General features: G+C 39.7%; 2 protein-coding genes across 3 annotated transcripts in view; one reads left to right on the top strand and one right to left on the bottom strand.

The window, feature by feature from the left end:
* G6PC2 (glucose-6-phosphatase, catalytic, 2) overlaps positions 1 to 9,692 on the top strand; it is a 29,429-nt gene extending 19,737 nt beyond the window's left edge. Inside the window, exons 7-8 of the transcript XR_774304.1 lie at positions 9,473 to 9,478; positions 9,682 to 9,692. The gene's annotated coding sequence lies outside the window, so the exon portion shown is untranslated. The remainder of the gene's footprint in view (positions 1 to 9,472; positions 9,479 to 9,681) is intronic.
* The window catches only part of ABCB11 (ATP-binding cassette, sub-family B (MDR/TAP), member 11), a 47,469-nt gene that overhangs the window by 5,117 nt on the left and 21,325 nt on the right, over positions 1 to 21,027 (bottom strand). Inside the window, exons 11-21 of one of the 2 annotated variants that reach the window (XM_010567244.1) lie at positions 19,254 to 19,364; positions 18,189 to 18,314; positions 17,203 to 17,406; positions 15,770 to 15,940; positions 15,192 to 15,393; positions 14,429 to 14,504; positions 13,345 to 13,480; positions 11,650 to 11,808; positions 6,403 to 6,507; positions 6,143 to 6,304; positions 2,937 to 3,140 (exon numbers count right to left, since the gene is read on the bottom strand). In XM_010567244.1, the coding sequence (XP_010565546.1) occupies positions 2,937 to 3,140; positions 6,143 to 6,304; positions 6,403 to 6,507; positions 11,650 to 11,808; positions 13,345 to 13,480; positions 14,429 to 14,504; positions 15,192 to 15,393; positions 15,770 to 15,940; positions 17,203 to 17,406; positions 18,189 to 18,314; positions 19,254 to 19,364 (1,656 nt within the window). Of the gene's footprint in view, positions 1 to 2,936; positions 3,141 to 6,142; positions 6,305 to 6,402; positions 6,508 to 11,649; positions 11,812 to 13,344; positions 13,481 to 14,428; positions 14,505 to 15,191; positions 15,394 to 15,769; positions 15,941 to 17,202; positions 17,407 to 18,188; positions 18,315 to 19,253; positions 19,365 to 21,027 lie in introns of both variants that reach the window. The other variant, XM_010567235.1, reaches the window with a different exon arrangement.

Genomic DNA, 21,027 nt, shown 5'->3' with positions numbered 1-21,027 from the left:
AACCTGGCCAACAGTGTATTCCACGCCATGTGACGTCCCATCTAGTTTAGGAACTGGGAAGTGGGGGGGGCAGGGATTCGCCGCTCGGGGACTGGCTGGGTGTCAGTCGGCGGGTGGTGAGCAATTGCCCTGCGCATCATTTGTACATTCCAATCCTTTTATTACTACTGTTGTCATTTTATTAGGGTTATCATTATCATTATTAGTTTTTTCTTTTCTGTTCTATTAAACTGTTCTTATCTCAACCCAGGAGTTTTACTTCTTTTCCTGATTTTCTCCCCCATCCCACTGGATGGGGGGGGAGTGAGTGAGTGGCTGCGTGGTGCTTAGTTGCTGGCTGGGGTTAAACCACGACATACAGACTGGCCCAAACATCAGCCAACCTAAAGAGAAACTTTCCTACAAGCAATTATCTACTAACATCCTCAAGAGTAATGCTCTGTCTGCTCCACCAGAGCTAAGCTACTGTAAGCACACTTAGGAAATCGGGCACATGCTTTCACTTGTGAGTTATTTCACGTAGTGTGAATAAATGAGACATCCACAAAAGCAAAAATGGTTTTAGGAACACTGTTATTCTTGATTGCATGCATTTATTAAAGATGTTTATTTCAATTATTTTATTTTTTTACTTATAGCAATATCAGGGAAAGAGTTAGAAGGGATGCTATCTCCAACTTCTGTTTCATAAATTAAAACCACCTGAATTTACTGTTTCCTCACCTGCTCATCCTCCCTCTTTCTCTGGCTTATGTCCAAAAAGCCTGATGAGATAGAACATATATATGGAGATTGATTTGATACACCTTGATTCCTCTAATGTCAGTGACACAATTTCCAGGATTTTTACCTTGTACGTAGGCAAAGAGTAAGCAAATGCTTGCCTATGTACATAGAAAAATGCAGCACAGAAAATTATGAGATAATCCCCATGGAAATTTCTCTGGAGCTTTAATTAATTGTAGGCTTTATATTGTGCTTTGTTGCCAGTCAGAATTTGGGTTTCTGTCCCAAAAAAATAGCACTACAGTTTCATCTGTAGAAGTAGATTGACAGTTTGTTTGATCCTAATTTCAGCCTACTTAAGTAATTTTATTAAGAAATTGCTTTAAAATGCTGTAGTTTGCCTGGACTTTGATAGTAGCTTCATAGTGTGACACTTTCCTTTGGGAAGCAATAGTCTGCTATATGACTTATGAGTGTTTTCAGCATGTAGGAAGAGATCTGAATATAAATCATTAAAAATATTCCATTCGATTTCAGGGTTTTTTTCTGGCCAAAATTAAGAGTCAAATCTCATGCATTATCATACAATGTGAAGGAGCAGATAAGTAGCTACTGTGAATTGGATTTTCAGATTGTGCATTTCCATGTTTAGCATGGCTGATGAGCAATCACTGTGGAAGAACTCAGAGTGTTTAGCATTTGGATGCAGTGCTGGCAAATGAATTAGAAAATAACACCAGACATAATCAGTCATCACCAAAACTGCTGAAGCATTGAGTGCCCTTTTCATCCCAGCCTCTGGGTCCTTCTGTTGAATAAAAGCTGATGCCTTGACTCATTAGTGAAGTTTCTCTCCTTGTCAAGACAGTATTTTGATTTACCACTTTTTGTAAATAATTAAACCATTCTGAATGTGGGCAATTGGTTAGGTCTTAATTCTTCCTTGGCTTTCTGGAATTGAAGATTATTCCTAACAGCACTCAACAGTGGCCCATAAATGTATTCATTTGATTAGTGATACCAAAGTCAAGTGATAGTAATTCACGTAATACCTTTTGTGCATTCAAAAAAATAAAATTCCAGACATGTGCATGCTTTTAAGTTCTATGCCCCCAGTCATGACATGCTTCTTTAAATCACACCCAGAAATGGGAATTGGGAGCTGAAGATTTTCTTCTTCAGAAATCAAAAGGGGGGTGGCAGGCTGAGCCAACTGCCGCAGGCAATGGGAAAGAAACAGCTGGTAGATGCAGAGCTGAACGGGGCAAAGGGCTCCAGTCCATGTGTTTGCTGCACAGATTAAGGTCAAGAGAGGCTAAAGATGGTTGAGAGCTCAGATGGGTAGAGGGAAGGTTCAGATGGGGCAGGGTAGAAGGTGGGTTGGGTAAGACATTTGGTAGGCAGGACTTTAATGTAGGATGGGGGAGGAGTGGGAACACTGCAAGAGTCATTTTAGGATGGGCTAAAGTAGCTCAGCAGAAGGAAATTCTGATGCTTTGAGAGGATCTGCAAAGCTTACTTTTTCTGATGCTAGAAATATGGCAGCCTAAAGCAGGGGAGAAGGCTCAGGCATTACTCTGAGCGGGGTAACCTGAGCTAGTCTTCCTCATGTTACCTGTCTTCTAAATTCCCTGCATTTCTAATGCAGTTTAGTGTCTGCACAGTTGAACTAAGTATATTTAGAAACTATCAGGTTCTGGGTCATATGCCAGAACTTAGTGACCCACAACTAAGGTCAAAGGAGTTTGAGCTTTTCAACACTGCAGACCTGCATAGGAGTGAACTCATGAGAAATCGGCCTTCCTTTCTCTTGCATCCCTACCTTTTCCTTGTTTGGTACGTGGACTGGAAGTCCGCTCAGCCAGTGCAAACTACATAAACCTATACTCAGCCTTCGCGGTGAGCCAGTTCACAGCATAGTCACAGGGCATCGACAAACAGGCATTTAAATAAAACCTGACAAAGGTGAAACAGGCTGCTGAGAGATTTGTGTCTGACAATTAGGTCCAATAACTTTTCAAAAGTCAGTCACATTCCATGCAGCAAGTGCTTTTGCAGTTAGGGAGTTTCAATGGTTTGACAAGCTGAAATACTACAACTTATTTGCAAAACATTGCCAGTTTCATTACATTTGAATTACTGATGTCCCAAGTGCCTGATTTTTCAACTACCCATGACTGCAAATATAATTAGTTTTTAAATAACATTACCTGTCCAGTAGCTTCCAGCGCTTTCTTGTCCTGAGAGGCAAATCCTGTCAGCATTTTAGCCTGCACAGCTCCAGATAAGGCCAAAAATGGCAGGAAACACAGTATAACTAAACTCAGTTTCCAGCTGAAGTAGAAAGCAATGATCATGGCCACCCCAATGTTGGTAAAGGAATTCACAATCATTCCTATCTGTGATCCAGTTGCCTTCAAAGAAAAGAAATAGAGATGCTTGACTTGTACTCCAATAGTAACTTTAATAACCTTTAAATAAACTTTCCTATAGAACTTTAGAAAACTTGAAATTATATTAAAATATCATAAAGCACCAACTGCTGCTGACTGCACTGGAATTTAGCCAGTTTGGATATACTGTTTCCAATTAATTTTATCAAGAGAAGGACTGCAAATGTCCAATATTCCTTTCACCCACCAAACCTTCCACTGAGAACCCAGAAAATTGTTTCTAATGGTTGTGAGAAAGAAAATCTAAGTATTGAATTATTTCCCTTGGTTCCCTGGGGAATCACTCATCTGAATACTCTGTTTAGCCCCTACATTTATCCATCTAGGTTTAAATAATAAAGAGAATCCTTTTGCAACTTAACTATTAACAACGAAGTCTCAGCTGTGCTAAAATGAGTGAGGAACATCACTGAGAAAGGATGAATTAAAGTTGCATTTCTGCCTGTCTCTTTATTAAGGAAAAATTTTAAATACGCCTTTGACATCACCTTTATTGAATGCATTCATCTTCTCCTTATGTACTTCAAGAACACTATTCTTTGTAATAAACTTGATTTATTTACTCAAAAGTTATCTTCTTTCATAGCAGTGAACAGCAGCCCTAAATAGGAACTAGGTTACTATGTATTAGAAAAAAATATATACGTTTGATATCCTTGATCATTTTCAGTCAAATTCATTTGCAGGATGTGAACTTGCAGCACAAAATGCTCATCCTCTGACCTGCAGCAATAGGGCAAGGTGCCTTGGGCCTGGCCACGGTGGAAGGTACACCTCCCAGCTCTGCAGAGTCTACCAAAAGGAGCAGCCATAGGGGCTGCTCCCACCTGGATCCTGCAGTTCTAGCATCCCCCCCACACAACAAGAGTCCACTTACTCCTGGTGCAGATGTAGACATTTTCAGACCCCAGACACTTGCGTGCACCTTCTCACCTGCAGCTCACTCTGCAACAGCAGCGGTTGGCTGTAATAAACTTGGTTGGCTGACTGCTGTGTCAGGCAGTGAAAGGCGGAGGACACTGCTGCTCACGTAGCTCTGGCTTTTTCCCCCAGAGCTGTGGGTTGAATGGCTGTGCCCCACAGCTCTACATGTGCTTAGAACAAAGATGTCCCTTAGGAGACTATTAAATGGTTCAGTCAGTGTTTTACAAGTTTGTTTATTTCAATTAAAACATGCCCTGTAAGTGCCTGTAAGGACTGAGGAGGTTTGCAGCTGGTTTCTCTGATGCTGTAGAAATTGCTGCTGACAGGGGCTTGGGGAACATCTTTTCTCATTTACCTTTTAAATTCTTAAAACTTCCACTAGTAGTTTTTAAAAACCAACCTATCATGTTCAGTCAAGCTGAAACAGGACAATTTTTGTAACAAAGAAATCTGTATGTTTCCTTCATTTCTAGAAAATTGCTTGCATTGGAGCCAAGTAAAATGGCATCTGACTCACTTCTACCAAAGCATCAATTCAGATGATAGGTAACATTTATAGCTCAGCATGATTTAACCCTCACCCACTAAGGAATATAACACATGGAGTTAGTGGTTCACTTTCCCAAACAATGTCACACTGAAACTGGCTGCATGATTCCCCAGCTGGAGCACCAGCCAGTACTATAAACTGTTTTTTTCAAGTGGACTGTCAGTTTAAATCAAAACTGTCACAACAAGCACAATACCATGCTGAAAACTGGAAAACATGATTAGTGATAAATGTCACTAAAATACTAGTCTGACATGGTTTTGAAATAAACACTTAAGCATTGTGGCAAACAGCTAATTCATCTCCAGAAAAAAAGAAGTTAAAACTTCTGCACTCGATGCTCCTTCCCATTCCATTGATGGTTGGTATTTTATTGATTTTTGTGTTCTTCTTCTGGTAATACAGGCAGGAATAATGGGCAGTAAATTGGGATGCTACTTGCGCTTTTAGATAAATACAGTGATAATAGTTCCACCTTGACAATCTCTGATACATAGAAATAGCTTAATTGACTGACCAAGGATTGATCTACATTGACCTCGCTGGTTGCATGTGTGAGAGACAGAAAGAGTTAATGTCTCAAACATTGTGGTGGGGCAAGTTCTGCTTAAAGACAAACCCTACACAGCAAGGAACCAAGGTGAAAAGCCCATCAGCTCAGACATCAGCAACAGGAGGGGGAGGGTGTGCTGGGGGGTGCGCAGCTCCCTCTTCTGATAAGCTGTTCTGATACAAAGATCAAACAATGGCCGTGTCTGCAGGGAAGGAGAAGTTACTCCACAAACGACTCCCAAGTCCAAAGGCTTACAAACTGCTCATAGGTGCCTGCCCAAAAGAGGGGCAAGGATGATAAAAGGACACAAACTGAAGCCCCAGGCGCACAAGCCCACTGGCACTGGACCCCTCAGCTGACTGAACCAATGCTGGACCCAGGACCGGTGAAATCTTTCTCTCTTCCTTTTTCTTTCTCTGTCTTCTTCTCTCTTTCCTTTTCCATAATCCCTACACCTCATCTGTTTCAAGACATAAACTATTGACCAAGTCTGAGACTAAGAGTGGATCCAGCCACCTCTGGGCCCTTCTCTGAGGAGGAGTCTAGAAAGCAAGGGGGTCTGCTCTGAACCTCGTGACTCAACGGGAGGGATCTCCTTGTTGATGTATATACATCTCCTGAGTTGATGTCTATGGTTACCCTGGGTTACATGGTTTACAGAAGTAGTCTTATGCCAATTCCTGTTGTGAGAAACCCTGCTACCTACTACCATCCCTCCCCAGTTCAGTTTGCTTCTGTCATGAATAAAATCTTTAACTGATCATTTGGTGTCATTTCACCTTAATTTAGCCCAAGGGAATTTCAAATTAAACACAACTCCCTAGTTTGTCCAGTCTGGGTCGTGACAGCATGCTAGCTAATTTCTGTGACAATATGCCAAAATAAGCCTTCAATCAGTGCTTATAGTAAAATGATTCTTAAGCTACCAGGTCTTACCCCTTGGACCTGTGAGGCATCTGTTGCAAGTCTTGTAGTCAAAGCACCAGGGCTGTTCTTCTGGTCATCAAACCAACCAATGTCTTGCCCTAGCATAGCCTGGAAACCAATTTTCCTTAACCGTCTTGTAAGCAGCTCACCAGACTTGGCAAAGGTGTATCCCTGGGGTGCGTAAAAATAAATACAAATATTGTACAGAAAGAGATACCCACAGAGTAAGGGATCAGAAACAAAATTTACCCATACCGGACTGCTATTACCTGTAGAAACTGTGTGAAAAATGAAAGAATTCCAACGAAGACAAAGAGTAGGCAGACACCATTGATCTGGATTCTTCGTTCTTCTTCATCAAGAATGGAGAAGGTCTTTGAAAAAAAATGGGTGGCGTCATATTAGAAGTGTCAGTTTTGCTGTGTGTGAAGTTTGTTCATGAATCCCTATTGCCAAGTGCAGAGGCCAAGCCTAGAACCAAAGCCAGAACACAGAGCTCTCCCTCACCCCTTGCAAAGGCCTGATTCCTTATCTTTCCTAAGGTGAGCCTGGGTACAGCATAATGCTTTTTACTCCTATTAAACAACAAGTTTATTATATTTGATGTCTGCATGTACTGCTATTACTCGTTGCCCATCCCTAGTTATAATTAATCAAACATCCCCCCACTCTAAACAAGATCCAGTGTGATACCCAGATGATAGTAATGAAATAAATAGCATAGCGACAAAGCAACAGTGCAGCAGCTCCCTTACCTCCTCTCTAATCTATGCCAATTGCAACTTTAGTCTGTGTAATAATTATACCCTAGCATGACTCTCCTTGCACAACACCAACAAATGCTAGAAGTAGGCTTCAAGAGGAACCTATTGTCTTTTACTGAAGGAGTGTGGATACGAGCTATTTGCTTACTGCTGGGTACTTGAGAAAAAGCACTAGTGCTTAAAAGTAGAGCCCCTCCACCCCATTCCACTCCAGTCACCATGGTATTTTCCTTTTATCGCTTGTTCTTAATACCTGGCCTTTTTCAACACCTGCCAGCATTACTGGCTGCTGCTGAAGTAGTGGTCCAAATCTAAGTAGCCATCCTTCAGCAATTCCTTTCAGTCAGAGCCGTTGATATGTAGGTCAGTTAACCTACCTGAAGTTGTTAAACTACTTCTGCTACTTGCAGATATAAGCCACAGCTCATGTTTATACTTCTCCACTAATCTTAAGTTAATTCTAATTGGATTTCACAGGTAAAAATTACTATAAATTGACTAATCTCTCAATCTGTTATCTGTAAGGTGTAATTAAAAACAACCTGTGCATTTGACATTTCCTTAAATCAAAACCAGCTTAAAGTCTTCTAGGTAAGTATTTAACAGTAGAAAGAGAAGAAGGAATTTTCATTACAGCTGCAAAATATAAAATTCTACAAAAATAAACTTAAGTACTAGTCTTAAAAGGTCAACTCAAGTTATTTACAGTTCAAAGTGAGCTATGCATCAAAGTAACAGAGAGGAATTAGAGCATGAATTTGAGAAAAAGAAATAGCTGCTCTCTAGTGGGAATTCCACTTCAAGTATTTTAACTTTGTACATCAGTACCTTGGCAACAAAATAAATCCTGCAAAATCCAAAATTATAATATCAAGACAGCACTTAGTGTTTCAAGCTAAAAGCCGTTCCAATGCCTTGCTGTCTTATCAGTAGCAAGGCATATTACTTTCTCAGATTAATCTTTGTTTAAAAAAAAAAAAAAATCACCAAGCATGTTTTAATCTGCCATAATAAGAACAAAACATATAATGGTTTGCTGCTGTTCCTATCCCCATAATGAAACCCACTGTACATTTAGTAATCCATGTTTGATCCTGAATTGAACAGGCTGTGAGCAGATTTCATCTATCTCTGTAACCTACGTATCTAGAAAAGATATTACTGTTTTGGGGGTTTGGTTTTGGTTTTTTGGGTTGGTTTTTTGTTTGTTTGTTTGTTTTTTCCCCTGTAGGAAGTATTCTAGTTAAATACTTGGTCTGAATGAGATACAAGGTGAACTCAGTGCATGCATAAAGTGTGTCCTGCAAGGATTCTGTATTTAGAATTGCTGTGGTGGTATTTTCTGTATCATCATGGTATGCAATTTCTAGGCATGAATGGGAAAATGCACTTCACAGTAGCAGTCATGCCACATGCATAGCTAGCCTAAAACATAACCAGGGGAATAACTAACTACTTATCATTGTGAACATTTGTTAACATGTATGTCATGTTAATTACAGTGCTGTGGTACTTTTTCATATGAAAAAACATCAGCAAAATCTCTGTTGAAATGAATAAGAATTCTAATGAGTAAATAATAAACAGTATGATAAACACAGTATGTGATGGATCATAATAAATATATAGATGTGAACTGGGATGAAAAACATCACTCTCCAGAGATGCTGATGGCTTTTTCACAAGTGATTTGCGTGCTCTCTCTGCACATTCATCCAGAAACACTGGGATGGCCCCATACGTGGGTTGAACTTAACATTTTTTTCTTTTCACACTTCGAAATTTTTCTCTATAGTTGAATAAATAAATACCAAATACAAGACTGAGCATTGAAATAAGAGATAAACACTTGCCCTAGAACCCTACAGTGAGTCCCAGTAAGTATTTATGCTTGTTATAAATAAACTTTTGTTCATTGCTTCTATATGGCTAGATGGTAGGCAAGATTATGTAGGAGCCTTCATTTCAAGACAGTCAAAGGCAACACAGTTCCTGATTTCAGGGAGGCTGGATCCATACCCCTGTTTATGAAAGGTGCTCATGAAAAGGGAGAGTGCTGTGAGCCTTTGCTTTAATAGTCTATCCATATCACCCACATTCAAAGTAGTTCCCCTGCTTTCTCTTATGCAAGAAACATGTTGTGAAAGGCCTTCCCAGTTCCTGTGGCCAGGCTTTCCACTGCTCCTAGATAAAGGCTGAGAGAAATGCAATGTCTGCAAGACACCTTGAGGGTTTCTGGTGAAGCCAGTTATTGGTCAGTCTGGGACTCCTATTGCAAGCTTTAAATTTAAGGAAGCATCCCAGCTCAAGAAAAGCAATGGGCTGAAGTACATGCTTACACTCGCCCTAAACTGAGAGCAATAGCATTTATAGTCCTACAGAAGGAAATGTGGATAACATTCATTGGGAAGAGATCTCTGTATTGCAAACAGAGCATTTTTTTCCCCTTGCAAATCTGTCCTGTAAAATTGAACTAACATGCTCAGCTATGTTTTTGACCTATGTTCTTGATTTAAAAAAATAACACTGATTACAGTAACATGTAGCATGGACAATAGCATCAGGTCTATAAAAGGAAAGAGTGGTTGCTGAGGTGTCCATGTTCAGGTTCTATAAGTTTCAGCAGTTTTAGCGTGGACTATCTTTTATTGGGGCCATGGGCTACATGTCCAACAGCAGTCGGAGCACATCTTCCAGTTGAGTTTCAATGGAAAGGATCCATTTCCCATACTCTGAGACAGGTCCATAGTGGGAACCAAAGCATAGTAAGAAGCAACTACTGAGAAATTTGTTCCAAAGGTACACTTCTGATCTGAACTTATCAGAAGACATATCTACTATTATCCCATTCTTCATTCACTTTTGGGGATTAATTTCTGAGAACCTTCAAGGCAGACTTTGCTAAATTTATCCTTTCATTTCATAGCTGTGGGGATTTTTCCCCTCACTTCCCCAGCATATTGGTCCCAGAGTACAAGCCCACGTGTCTGTCACAACATCGTTGCTGATATTCAGACAGCTTAGAAAGCAGATGCATATTCCATCTGCCTGACTGCCCTGGCACCAGTCAGAAATGTTTTAAATTTATGAGTAATGAAACACAGATGTTGGACTTTGCTCATGTTCATTTTGGCTTGTTTATTTTTCCTGCAGCCTCTCTCACTTGATGGACTGAGACCTTCAAGAGAAGAAATTCATCCCTGGCAATGAAGGCATTTAGCATCTTGCAGGACCTGGTGTCTAGAAAACCTCTCTCAAAAGGAATGCACATAGCAGTGTCTCACCTGCTGTCTAGTGAAAGCCACAGTCCTCGGCATGATGTCTAGACACTCAAAAAGTGTTTGGAGGTGGCACACCTACTGCTAAAAGGCCAAGCACATGGATCAGGAGCCACTAAGTGGGTCAAGAGGGACTGGAATGTCTTTTGCTCTGCCCGGCCCTGGATCTCAGCTAGCAAACATCAAGCTGCAAGTAAATGTGATTCAAAGTCCTGAGTAACTTCCCAGAGAGAAATGTCTAAGCCAAAACAACCTGCCAAAAAAACTAACAGCAAAAGGTCAATCTTTCTTTTGATAGATTGCTGGCACTGCTATTAGGAGCATTTTCTCAATCCTTTTCTAATCAGTAGCTCAGATGCTGGGGCGTTCATTCATTCACTCTTTCCTCCCTGATAGGTTTTGGACCTCCAGTTGCTAGAAGATTGTCTGCCCTTTAGGTCATATATTCTTTGCCCACAAATGTACCTACCATGACCTAAACAAGTAAGTGGGAATCACAACACAAGTTTTATCCTATCTCAGGTGGGTACACAAACCACAAAACAATAGTGGCATTCCCATTTTCTTCCCAGTGAATGTGTCATTACTTTACCTGATAAGAAACAGCATCAACAGAGGGGTTTTCTCCATCCTCCTAATTCTTGAAAAATTTAGGACACTTTCCTTGCCATTAGTTAGAGCAGCACTGAATTTCTTCAGGCAGCCCCTCCAGTTTCCCACTAGCTTGGCAAATGTTTCCCAAAAAAGCTGTTTTACAAAAGGGGAAGCATCCTCTTTCTATTACAGCAAGTTTTTGAAGGAAAAAACAGTCATGGTTGAACTCTTTTCAAGCAAGGCTGTGGATTTTGATGGTAATGCATCCTTTAGTGAATGCCAAGGTTTAAAGCATATTCCTACGTCCTGCTTGTCTTCCAAACTTGTTGATGCAAGTCTACTTGTTGCTGGCAGCTATGAACCCTGTTACAATTTTCTACCTCTCCCTGGGCATTCTGCAGGGAGCAGGCAACAAACAGCTGCCTGAAATATACGAACAAAAAAAGTGAAGTATTTTTTGGATCTGATCCAAAGCTTTCTCAAAGGCTTGGCTAAGTCTGTAGAATAAAATTCTGCAGGGAAGAACCTCTGCATATCTTTCCACTGCACCTGCACGTGAGGTACACCTTGTCTCATCTAAAATAAACTGTATGCAAGTAATAAAAACTCACTCCCAACAGTTCCTGGAGAGTGAACAAGAGAGATGATGAAGAACACATGACAAATGCTAATAAGCCTCCCCCTTCAAAGAGCTCAAATGATACTGTGATGACAGTGATATAAATATCTCTACTGAATAATTGTTCATAGGCAAGAAGGCTAACCCCATTTACTTGACAAGATCTAAAGATTTGCCCAAAACATGTCAAGTTCTGCATCATACCTTCACTCCCCTCTGCTTCAGAGCTAAAACACACTTTAAAAGGTTAGCATAACGTACCCCAAGAATCTGACTGAATAACAAAGCATAGAGTGGACTGACTGCTCCATTCACAGCTGCTGCCAGAGATCCAAGCACCATGTATGGCCATTCAGAGGCATTGTATTTCAAAATTCTGGTAAATGGTACAGGCTTGACATCTTCCTCCACAACAGCAGACTCCTAAAAAAATAGGTTGGATTTATGAAGCAAATGCACTCCCCCAGTGATGTTATCCCTTTGACAGTAAGATAAAATAGTCTGTTAAATGGTCATCTAGCGCCCAAACAGCTGCTCTAGCTTTGTACAGGAAGGGGCAATGATGGGTCTTGGCTGCTGTCTGGAGCTCTTTTGTAGGTTTAGGGTGTCACAACAGGGTTACATAAATTATTACCTTTACTGTCCCTGGAGAAAAAGGGAGAGATTCATGCCTTGTGCAGCTCTACTGATTCCAATTTAAGAGGTTAATTACAACCAGTTTAAGATTTTCTGCCACTGAAACAGGCTGTTCCCTTTTTGCTGCCTCCAGATGAGGCAGTGCCAAAACTTAAACTTCTTCCTCACAAGCAGCTTTTTGCATCACTCATGGAATCTTCTTAAATATTATTTTAAAGTATTGTGGGTGAACACACTGATCAGACTCTGCATCAAATTAACAGGTATGCTATATAATTAAAACAAGAGAGATTTCAGAGGCATAGCTGCATTCAGGCTTTATACATGCAAATTACACCTCCCTTCTGTGAAACACCCTCAGACTATATGCTGAATTCCCATAATTATTCCCAGCAAGAGCAGAATATTCATCATCAAATTATAACCTACCCTGCAGTTTGATTTGTGCAGAATTTTTGTAACACTCAGTGTGCTGAGCCCTGCTCATCTCCCTCAGTTCATATGGCTGGGAATGCCCAGACAAAAGAGACACTGTGAAGACCTATCTGCTGGAAATGTGCAAGGAGGAATGGGTGGAAGCATCTTGTATTTTCTCTCCCTTCCGAGCTAGTGCCAGAGTGACAGCGCTAAGGCCCTCTATTTATCCACAGAATAGGCTTAGAAATAGCAAGAACAGTAACTTCTAACTGCTGCTCTCTGCACTGAACAACGTAGCCATGCAAATTGGTGCAGGGAGCTTCATAAGCACTTTCGAAACCCACTGTATATATTCCCACATATTCTGCATAATTTTAAGGCATGCTGTCTTTATCTTCTATGCCAGTTGATTGCACAAGGACACTCTCAGTAAAAGGACTCTGGGTTAGGTTGCAATGAGAGTCTCTCTTTACACAAGTCTCCAAAAGATTTTGAGGCAAAAGTGAATTTACTCTTTATTGAACAAGAAGCAGTGTTGTTTGTATCACTGAGTGGCTGTTACATCTCACAGACTGAGCATTTGCTTTTTGTCAGTTACTTCAGCTTTTATGAATATGCTTTTTCAACTTAATCTACAACATATATCAATTTACCAACAGGTCAAGTTCTGCTAGAAATGTTATAGGGACCAATAAGCATAACAGCCATCAAAATGTAGTCTAGGGTTTACACAGAGGATAAGAACTGAAGCTGTGGTTTGTTTAAGTAGAGAGAAGGATCAATCTAAGAAGACGTACATATCTGCCAACAACTCCTATAACAGAGGCATACATATACAGGTTATCATTACCAAGTATATAGCCTGTTCAGTTGAAAATTCAATAACAAACTATTAGACCTGACCTTTTTTGCTCGTTCATCATCTTCTCCATGAGAAGGCATAAGATACATAGACTCTGCATGATCTCTTGAAATGGATAATGGAGGGTCAGGGACCACATTAGAGAGCTGAGATCTGGACCTCTGCCGAAGCGAAGCTCTGTAAAGAGGACAGAAACGGTTTGTTCTTCACAGCTCAGTAACACAAGACTTGCTCGCAAAGCAGGTGCAGTTTTCATATCAACTAAATCAGAATTCACTGAAGCAAATCATAGGAATCCCATGGACTTTTTCTTTCTTTTTTCTATGTTGTCTCAACTTCTTGAGAGGAAAATATCCCACAACAGGGACAAATACTTTTCAAAATCGTATTCCGCCACCACCACTCGGATGTCTCATATGTACCCTGCACTGTGTATTTGTTAAGTAAAATTGTTGTGTATCCTACTATATTTGCACAAGATGTTTACACACCAAGTCAATTCACCATTATCACTATCAAGTAATTTGGTCCAGCAAAAAAGGATGCTGAAGCAATCCACCTCTATCCCTGACAAAACATAACCCTGTAATGTAGGAGACATTCATTTGCCTTGTCTGACACAGGCTTGCCTGAAAGAAATAGTAAGTGTCTAGCTACAAGACAGTCTGGCTTGTAAAATGCTCTAACTTTCATCAAGTAAAAGCCATAATAAAAATGTCCTTGTACATTGCATTGATTTCTCAAGTAATTGCACAGCAAGTCATTTTTCAAGTGACTGGACTGAAAATGAATTAGGTAATACAAATATATGGCTGTATGGTAGTAATATTAAAAATGGAACATTAACACAGTAGACCAGAATTGGAGAGAAGGTACTATGGGTAGAAAGGGGAGTAAAATTAAGAGTCTTGCTATTTATCCATGGGCCTTCAATCAGTAATGTATTGCCCAAGCCATTTCTTCTGAACTGAACTCTGTCTTAGCAAAATGCTTGCAGCCCTTCCACCCTCTCATACGCAACATACAGAGAAGTGATTCATCAGCACTATTTGGATTTTGGAATAGTGGGATGAAGTGTAGAGGTCTGGAAACATATTGAGATTTACAATCATTTTTAAGACTCACCGCAAACTGGCCTGATAGCTTCCTCTGCTGAATGACTGGACTTTCTCAAGATTTGGCTCAACCACGTTATTTTCTTCTGCTGTAAAATATAGTATATAGACCTCTTCAGTTTGTGCTAAAATTGAATACAACCGAAGTCCACTGTGGCTCTGCAAAAAAGTGCAGTGTCTCCAAGTCATAACTGGAATACTTTGTAGAAGACAAGGAATGTAATACAACCTTGCTACTCAACTTACATGTACCACAAGTTTTATATTGGTATTTGACATGGTGAAGTTAACTGAATATTAACCCAAGGACCATCTCACTTGTGGTGTGACTGCTAACAGCTGTTCCCTATTTTAGCGCTGTAATTTCTCTCTTCTTTTAAGATAATCATATCCAAGGTATGATGCTCCACAAAAATACAACAGATCATTCTATTAGATCTCCATTTCCAGAAGCTTTGATTCAAATCTGCCTCTAGCAAAACAAATAAGGTGGTTTCAGCATACTCTGTCATTTGCTTGCATTTCAAATGCAGCAGCACTGGACTGTCAGCACTAAATGGAGCTATAAAATGATGGGTGTTGCAGGTCAGGATTAACGTTTCAGGGCAGATCTATAGTAGGAAGGTCATTCAGGCATATGCAGTAAAAACACTTTGCCCAGGGCTATCAATGTATTACTTCTATGAATGCTAAAATTCAGCCGTTAAAAAAAAAAAATCATCTGCATTCTGTGGAATTTTACATCATTTTATAAAGGAAAACAAAACACTTACTTTCTGTTGCTTCTCTATTAAGTGCTGTGTCTCCTTTGCTTTGCAAGGTCACCAACATGAAATAAACCCCTTTCCTGTTCAAGAGTTCCTCATGAGTTCCTCTCTCCACAGCCTTTCCATGCTCAAACCCAACAATGACATCGGCAGCTTTGATGGTTGACAGGCGGTGAGCTATTGAGATTGCTGTGCGGCCAAGGCGAGCCTGACAGGGAACAATAACAGCTCCATTCCCAGAACAGCAAACAGAAATGCTTGGAACCAACAGTATGTAATCTAAAGTTTGGACAAATCAACAGGAGTCTTTCTAGTGGTTTCAGCTGACTTTGACTTGAACTCCATCCATAGCCCATAGATGAGCATCTGTTTCTGAGAAAAGGGAGCTATAGATTTCAGTTAATGTCCCAATGTATGAAAAAATTATTTTCTGTCAATAATAGTAAGGTTCTACTTGTGCATATGAAACAGCTATTAAGAAAATCTTCTCACTGCTTTGTTGCAATTCAGCAGCACCCGCTGCAGAGTGCATTAAAAATAATTTCTGCCCTTTTAAGTCTGATTTATGCTATGCTATAGCAAACCTGATGAAGTGCTTCTTGGACAGTAGCTTCACTTTCATTATCAAGTGCTGATGTAGCCATATCCAGTAGCAGGATTTTTGGGTTTCGCACAAGAGCTCGAGCAATAGCTATCCTCTGTTTTTGACCTCCACTCATCTGGCTTCCACCCTCTCCAACATGAGTGTCAAATTGCTGTGTGGAGGAGAAAAATGAAAATGAAACAGGTAACAAAAAGGTCTGTTAACCTTCTGGTGAAGACATTGGTACAATGTCTCTCAGATTTGTCCTGGGAGTAGACTTAAAAAAATATCGTCTTTGAAAGACACAAACATTGTTAGTGTACCAGGTTCAAAGGAGAGCTGATGAAATAACTTCCTTCATATTGAACAACATAATTTTGCCTGAACTGGGGTTCAAATCCCAAGCCAAAAGTATGTACTGATAAAAAGCTGAAATGTTCTGGTTTGGCTCAGAACAACTCTATCAACAAATGCTGAAATGGAGGGGAAATGCCTGCCTACTCTCCATCAGATGACTCACCAGCCAACTTTCCATAGAGCTGGACTTGTCTGCTGATGGCCTGTGACTCATGAACACTGTGTCTGTGATTCGTGGACATCATACTCTGGTGGCATCAGGTTCAAGCAGAGAATTAAACAAACACATAAAGCCTAGCATCTCGAGAGCCAGGCTAATTATATTCACCTGGAGCCAAATCTTGTTTATTCCCCCATTTCCAGGAAATAAACAGGGGCCTTTATACAGTCTTTCTACGAATAGTTTCCTGGAAGCCTGGAAATGCATAGATGGAGGATAAAAATTATGTACTGACATTAGTTAATGGTACTTCAGTCCTGTCAATCAGATTCACTGTTGTAACGTCTTCCTTTGAGAAGCTACTTGGCAAAATAACATTCTAGAAAAGTAAACAGCCCAGTACTATCAAATATAGGCTTTGTAAGGAGGATACCAGAGGACTAATCAAAGCCCTGTCATCATAAGGGAAGAAACTAGGGAAGAGGGAACCTCCAGCTAACTTACAGAGCTCGTACAAAGAGATGAGGTTGTGAGAATCAGTACAGACTGCTCAGAAACATATGCTGGCTAGTGAGAGCCTGGGCTCTAAATTGCTTTTGGCCTGAGCAGAAACAGATCTCCACAGCATGAAAAATACATATTTTAAAATCATGCTATGATTATTACCATGATATTGAATATTGTGCATATGATTCCTGAGGAACTAATTCTTCTCATTTTGTGGGGTTTTTTTTAAGTGTGGTGACATACACATAGTAAGACCTAATTAACTCTAGTCAAAGGAAAGGTTGCTGCCTACGATCTATATTAATCTTCTGCCCTTCCACCTGAGCGCAAATGGCTGAATGGGGGAGGGACAAGAGGATTCTCTATTTTTCCATCAAATTCTGCCAAACATTTTACAAGGCACAGCATACCTGCGGCAATTCCATGATAAAATTGTAAGCATTGGCCTGTTTGGCTGCTTTGATTATGTCTTCCATGGTAGCCTCATCCCGACCATAGCGAATGTTCTCTGCAATTGTGGTGGCAAACAGAACTGGCTCTTGTTCAACAATACCAATCTGTGAGCGTAGCCACTGGATATTAAGGGAACGAATGTCATGGCCATCCAGGGTAATCTACAGAAGCCAATTAAAACATGGACAAAAGAAAAAAAGTTAGGGACTTTATCCCCTCCAGCTCAGAGACAAAGAAAGACACAATGGAAATGAAGAGCCTGTGATGCTGTATTTCCATGACCAGTGTAAACAACAGCTTTCATACATAAAATAATGCAATGCATTGGCAGTAGTATATGCTAGTTCTTGGGCCTAGGAGTTGTGCTCTTTGATTTCATTTCCCAAAACCTCTTTTTTCTTGGCCTCAGAAAAAAAACTTGGTGGAAAGTAATAACCAAAATTATGATTATATGTTTACAATAGATTGGTTCTTTGTCTTTTATACATTCAAATACATGTCACCATGTATGTGATTTGTGCCAACTAGGAACACATAAATGGAATGAGATTGTTAATAGATGAAATTCATATTCTTAGCCAATCCATTACTAAATGGTAATTGCATATACTAAAGCAATATTATGGGACAATGATTAAATGTTCAATACTGTGTTCTCCAGAATGGAAAATGATTTGTCACTCCTGAATTATTGTATCTATAGGTATAGTTTCTACTCAGATTTAGCATTGAATTTTTATTTTCTCCTAAGTCTTTTTCTTTCACATGATTATTTTTGATAAGACTGTTCAGCATCCCCTGAAATGCACAAGAAGGTATTTTGCTTGTTGAAATAAAAAAGAAAATAAAGTTAGGAGTCTTCCTTCCCACCTTGGAGAAGAAACCATGTCATTCTTTCAAGTCCCTAAGGCTAGAGAAACACATTCTAGGCTGGTATACTCACCATGCCGTCACTGGGGTCATAGAAACGCTGGATGAGCTGTATAGTTGTACTTTTTCCAGCTCCACTAGCTCCAACAAAAGCTGTTGTCTCCCCTGCTTTAATAACCATATTAAGGTTATCCAAAATCTGGAGAGGAAAAGAAATAATAAACTGAATCTATCCATTCTAATTCTCTCATAGTCATACAACCAAGTGGGTATATCGTGTATCTTAAAATAGAGATTCAAAGCAATTTTATGAAATTCAGAAAAATATTATGAAGAAAAAGGAAGAAGAAAGCCAAATATTTTTACATTGTTTGAAGAGTTTATAAATGCAGAGCACTGTTTTCCATGACAAGCAGGCAGATTTTGATCTTTGTTTGTTCCTGTTGTTCATAATTAAGAACTAGTCAAGTTAACACCATTGGAGAACTTGGCAATAAATCCCCTTTAAAGAACACTGTACATGTATTATGAATGCTTGTTAAAGCATAAATATTAAGAATGTAACAGTGAAATTATGTAGAAAAATCTGATACTTCATATGCTTGTCTTTAGAAGCAATAGCACTCATTTGCTTGTCCCATAGTATGCTGTTCCAAGGAGAATTCGTCAATTCAAACACAGTAGTAGAGAAATAATGGGGTATACAGCCAAGGCTCTTGTACTTTTTCCTAGCATCTTAATGGGTCACATTGCATGTCCCCAGGGTAATGAAAGAGTTTTATAAAATATCCTTGCACCATTCAGCTTATTACTTTGTGTCCTATTCTAGCGCATGTTGGTACAAGTGCATAATTGATTGTAAGAGAAGCTGTATGCAGGTGAATTTGTCTGAAATTACTATGAGTTTATGTTCAGCAGCAAGGAATACGTATGGCAATGGATATGCCAGAATGGTAAAATAGGCAGAACGGTAAGTAGAAGAACCCTTTAATAGAAGAATTATTTAGTCTACTTTTAAACAGAGGGTCTGGGCTTCTGGAAAACAAACTCTACTGAAAATCTAGAAATTGCTGGCAGAACCAGGATATTTTGATTGTTTGCAGTAGTTGTGTTCACAGGATGGATGATGAATAATTACCTTTACATCTGGTCTGGAGGGATAATGGAATGTTACATTATGAAATTCAATTTCACCTCGTACTTTATCCAGCTTGTAGCCATCTTCTGACATGCAGTCAATGGCGGGTTTCTAGGATAGAATTTATTGTGTTATTTATTTGCTGTTAAACAGCCAACACTGCTGCAGTAGATAAATATTCCCAATACCATACAAAGCCATGGCACTTCTGTTTGAACAGCACTTGGCTGCACAGAGCCAGCAGCAGGCTCTGCCCCAGGGCTAGCACACAAGGGACATGAAATTGAAGGTCAAAACGCTGGGGAAGTCATCACCAGTGGGTAGTGTAGGCAAGATGAATGCACCTTCTTCTCATTTTAGGCTTACTGCAATTACCACAGTCAACCACTCACCTAGTTTTTGCTGGAACAGAATAGCTGACTGAGAGGCATTTTGACTAAGTTAATTTAGCCAGCTCCTCAGGAATAAAATGGCACTACTTAGCTCATATAAACATCTCCTACAGCACTGAATAACCATTGCTGAAATCTGCACACTTCACCACTTTGCATTTAAAGCATCCATCCTTGCACACCCAGGCCTAAGAGCTGGAATTCTGATTTGAAGTGCTTTGGGTCTCACATACTTTTGGCCAGGCCTTGGGTATTGTGGGCTGCTAGACATGAGCAGAGAACTAAGAGAGTTTTGCGGAATCGCAAAGAAATCAAATTTTCTAAGGATAGATTTTTGAAGCATGGAATACAAAGAATTAATCAAAACTATAGCAACACCAATATTTGATAATTGAAATGTGCATGATTTTTTTATGTAGCCTAACAGATTGAAGGAAATTTTAATATAAGAAATGCGTATGTCCTAAGATGTTAAGAACAACTAAAAGACTGGCTCCTCCTCAGAAATATATCTTTCTTAAATTCAGCTACTAAGCTATGGAGAAAAGTTTCACTGATCCTGCAAATTGGAACCTCAGCATAGCTATAAGTTTAGTGCCAGAAAAAAAACTGTATCAGGGCAGAGCTGTGCTTTTACTGTCTAATCACAAATCTACAAATGTGTCAAGCAGATGGATCTAATTTTGCCACCCTTTCTCTAGAGAGATGAAATCTCACTTTAGTTTGCTTTTTTTACCCTAAGGTTATCTGACTCAGCCTTATCTTTAATTTTGTGATTAATTCTTACTGTTGCAACTCTTTGTGCTTTTTAAATCTTTCTCTAAAAAACACTTCCCTTATTCATCTCTTTTTCAGCTTATCTTAGAGCTTTAGTTTATGAAGTGCATTTATAAGGCATAGGTGTTATCGTTATTATAGAACATTGAAGGGTTACTAAAAAGTCCATTAGCATTACCACAGCCCTTCTAGCCCTCTAGCCTTCTTTATATACCCTTATATATGCTCTGTAAAAGAAAAGCAGCATTTTAATGTGTTTACACAGCTTTTAGCACAATAAAGCTTGTCAATGACCAGAGATACTAGGTACTGCTAAGAAATCAGCAGTATTTTGCCAACCACTAAATTTATATAGATATAGAAAGGAATCCTCATCAATAAATGCCAACGTCTCTCAGACTTTCTCATACAACCTTATCTATCAGTCTAGATAATATTAGCATTTATGACTGCTGCGTGACCAGTGCCTGTGCTTATTTGGTCCCATTTTAACTCGGGGTAGCTCTGGGACAGGTGACAGAGGCCACCTTTGCCACTAATGCCAATAGAGCCACATCTTTTGATGCCATCTGGAGGCTGGGAGCTAGATGCTTGCTGCAAGTTTG

The sequence above is a fragment of the Haliaeetus leucocephalus genome, unplaced genomic scaffold, assembly GCF_000737465.1.
Source record: "Haliaeetus leucocephalus isolate CR32 unplaced genomic scaffold, Haliaeetus_leucocephalus-4.0 Scaffold1, whole genome shotgun sequence".
In the NCBI taxonomy this organism is placed as follows: Eukaryota; Metazoa; Chordata; class Aves; order Accipitriformes; family Accipitridae; genus Haliaeetus; species Haliaeetus leucocephalus.
The sequence above is the reverse complement of the archived record's forward strand: the minus strand, read 5'-3'. Positions and strand labels throughout refer to the sequence as shown.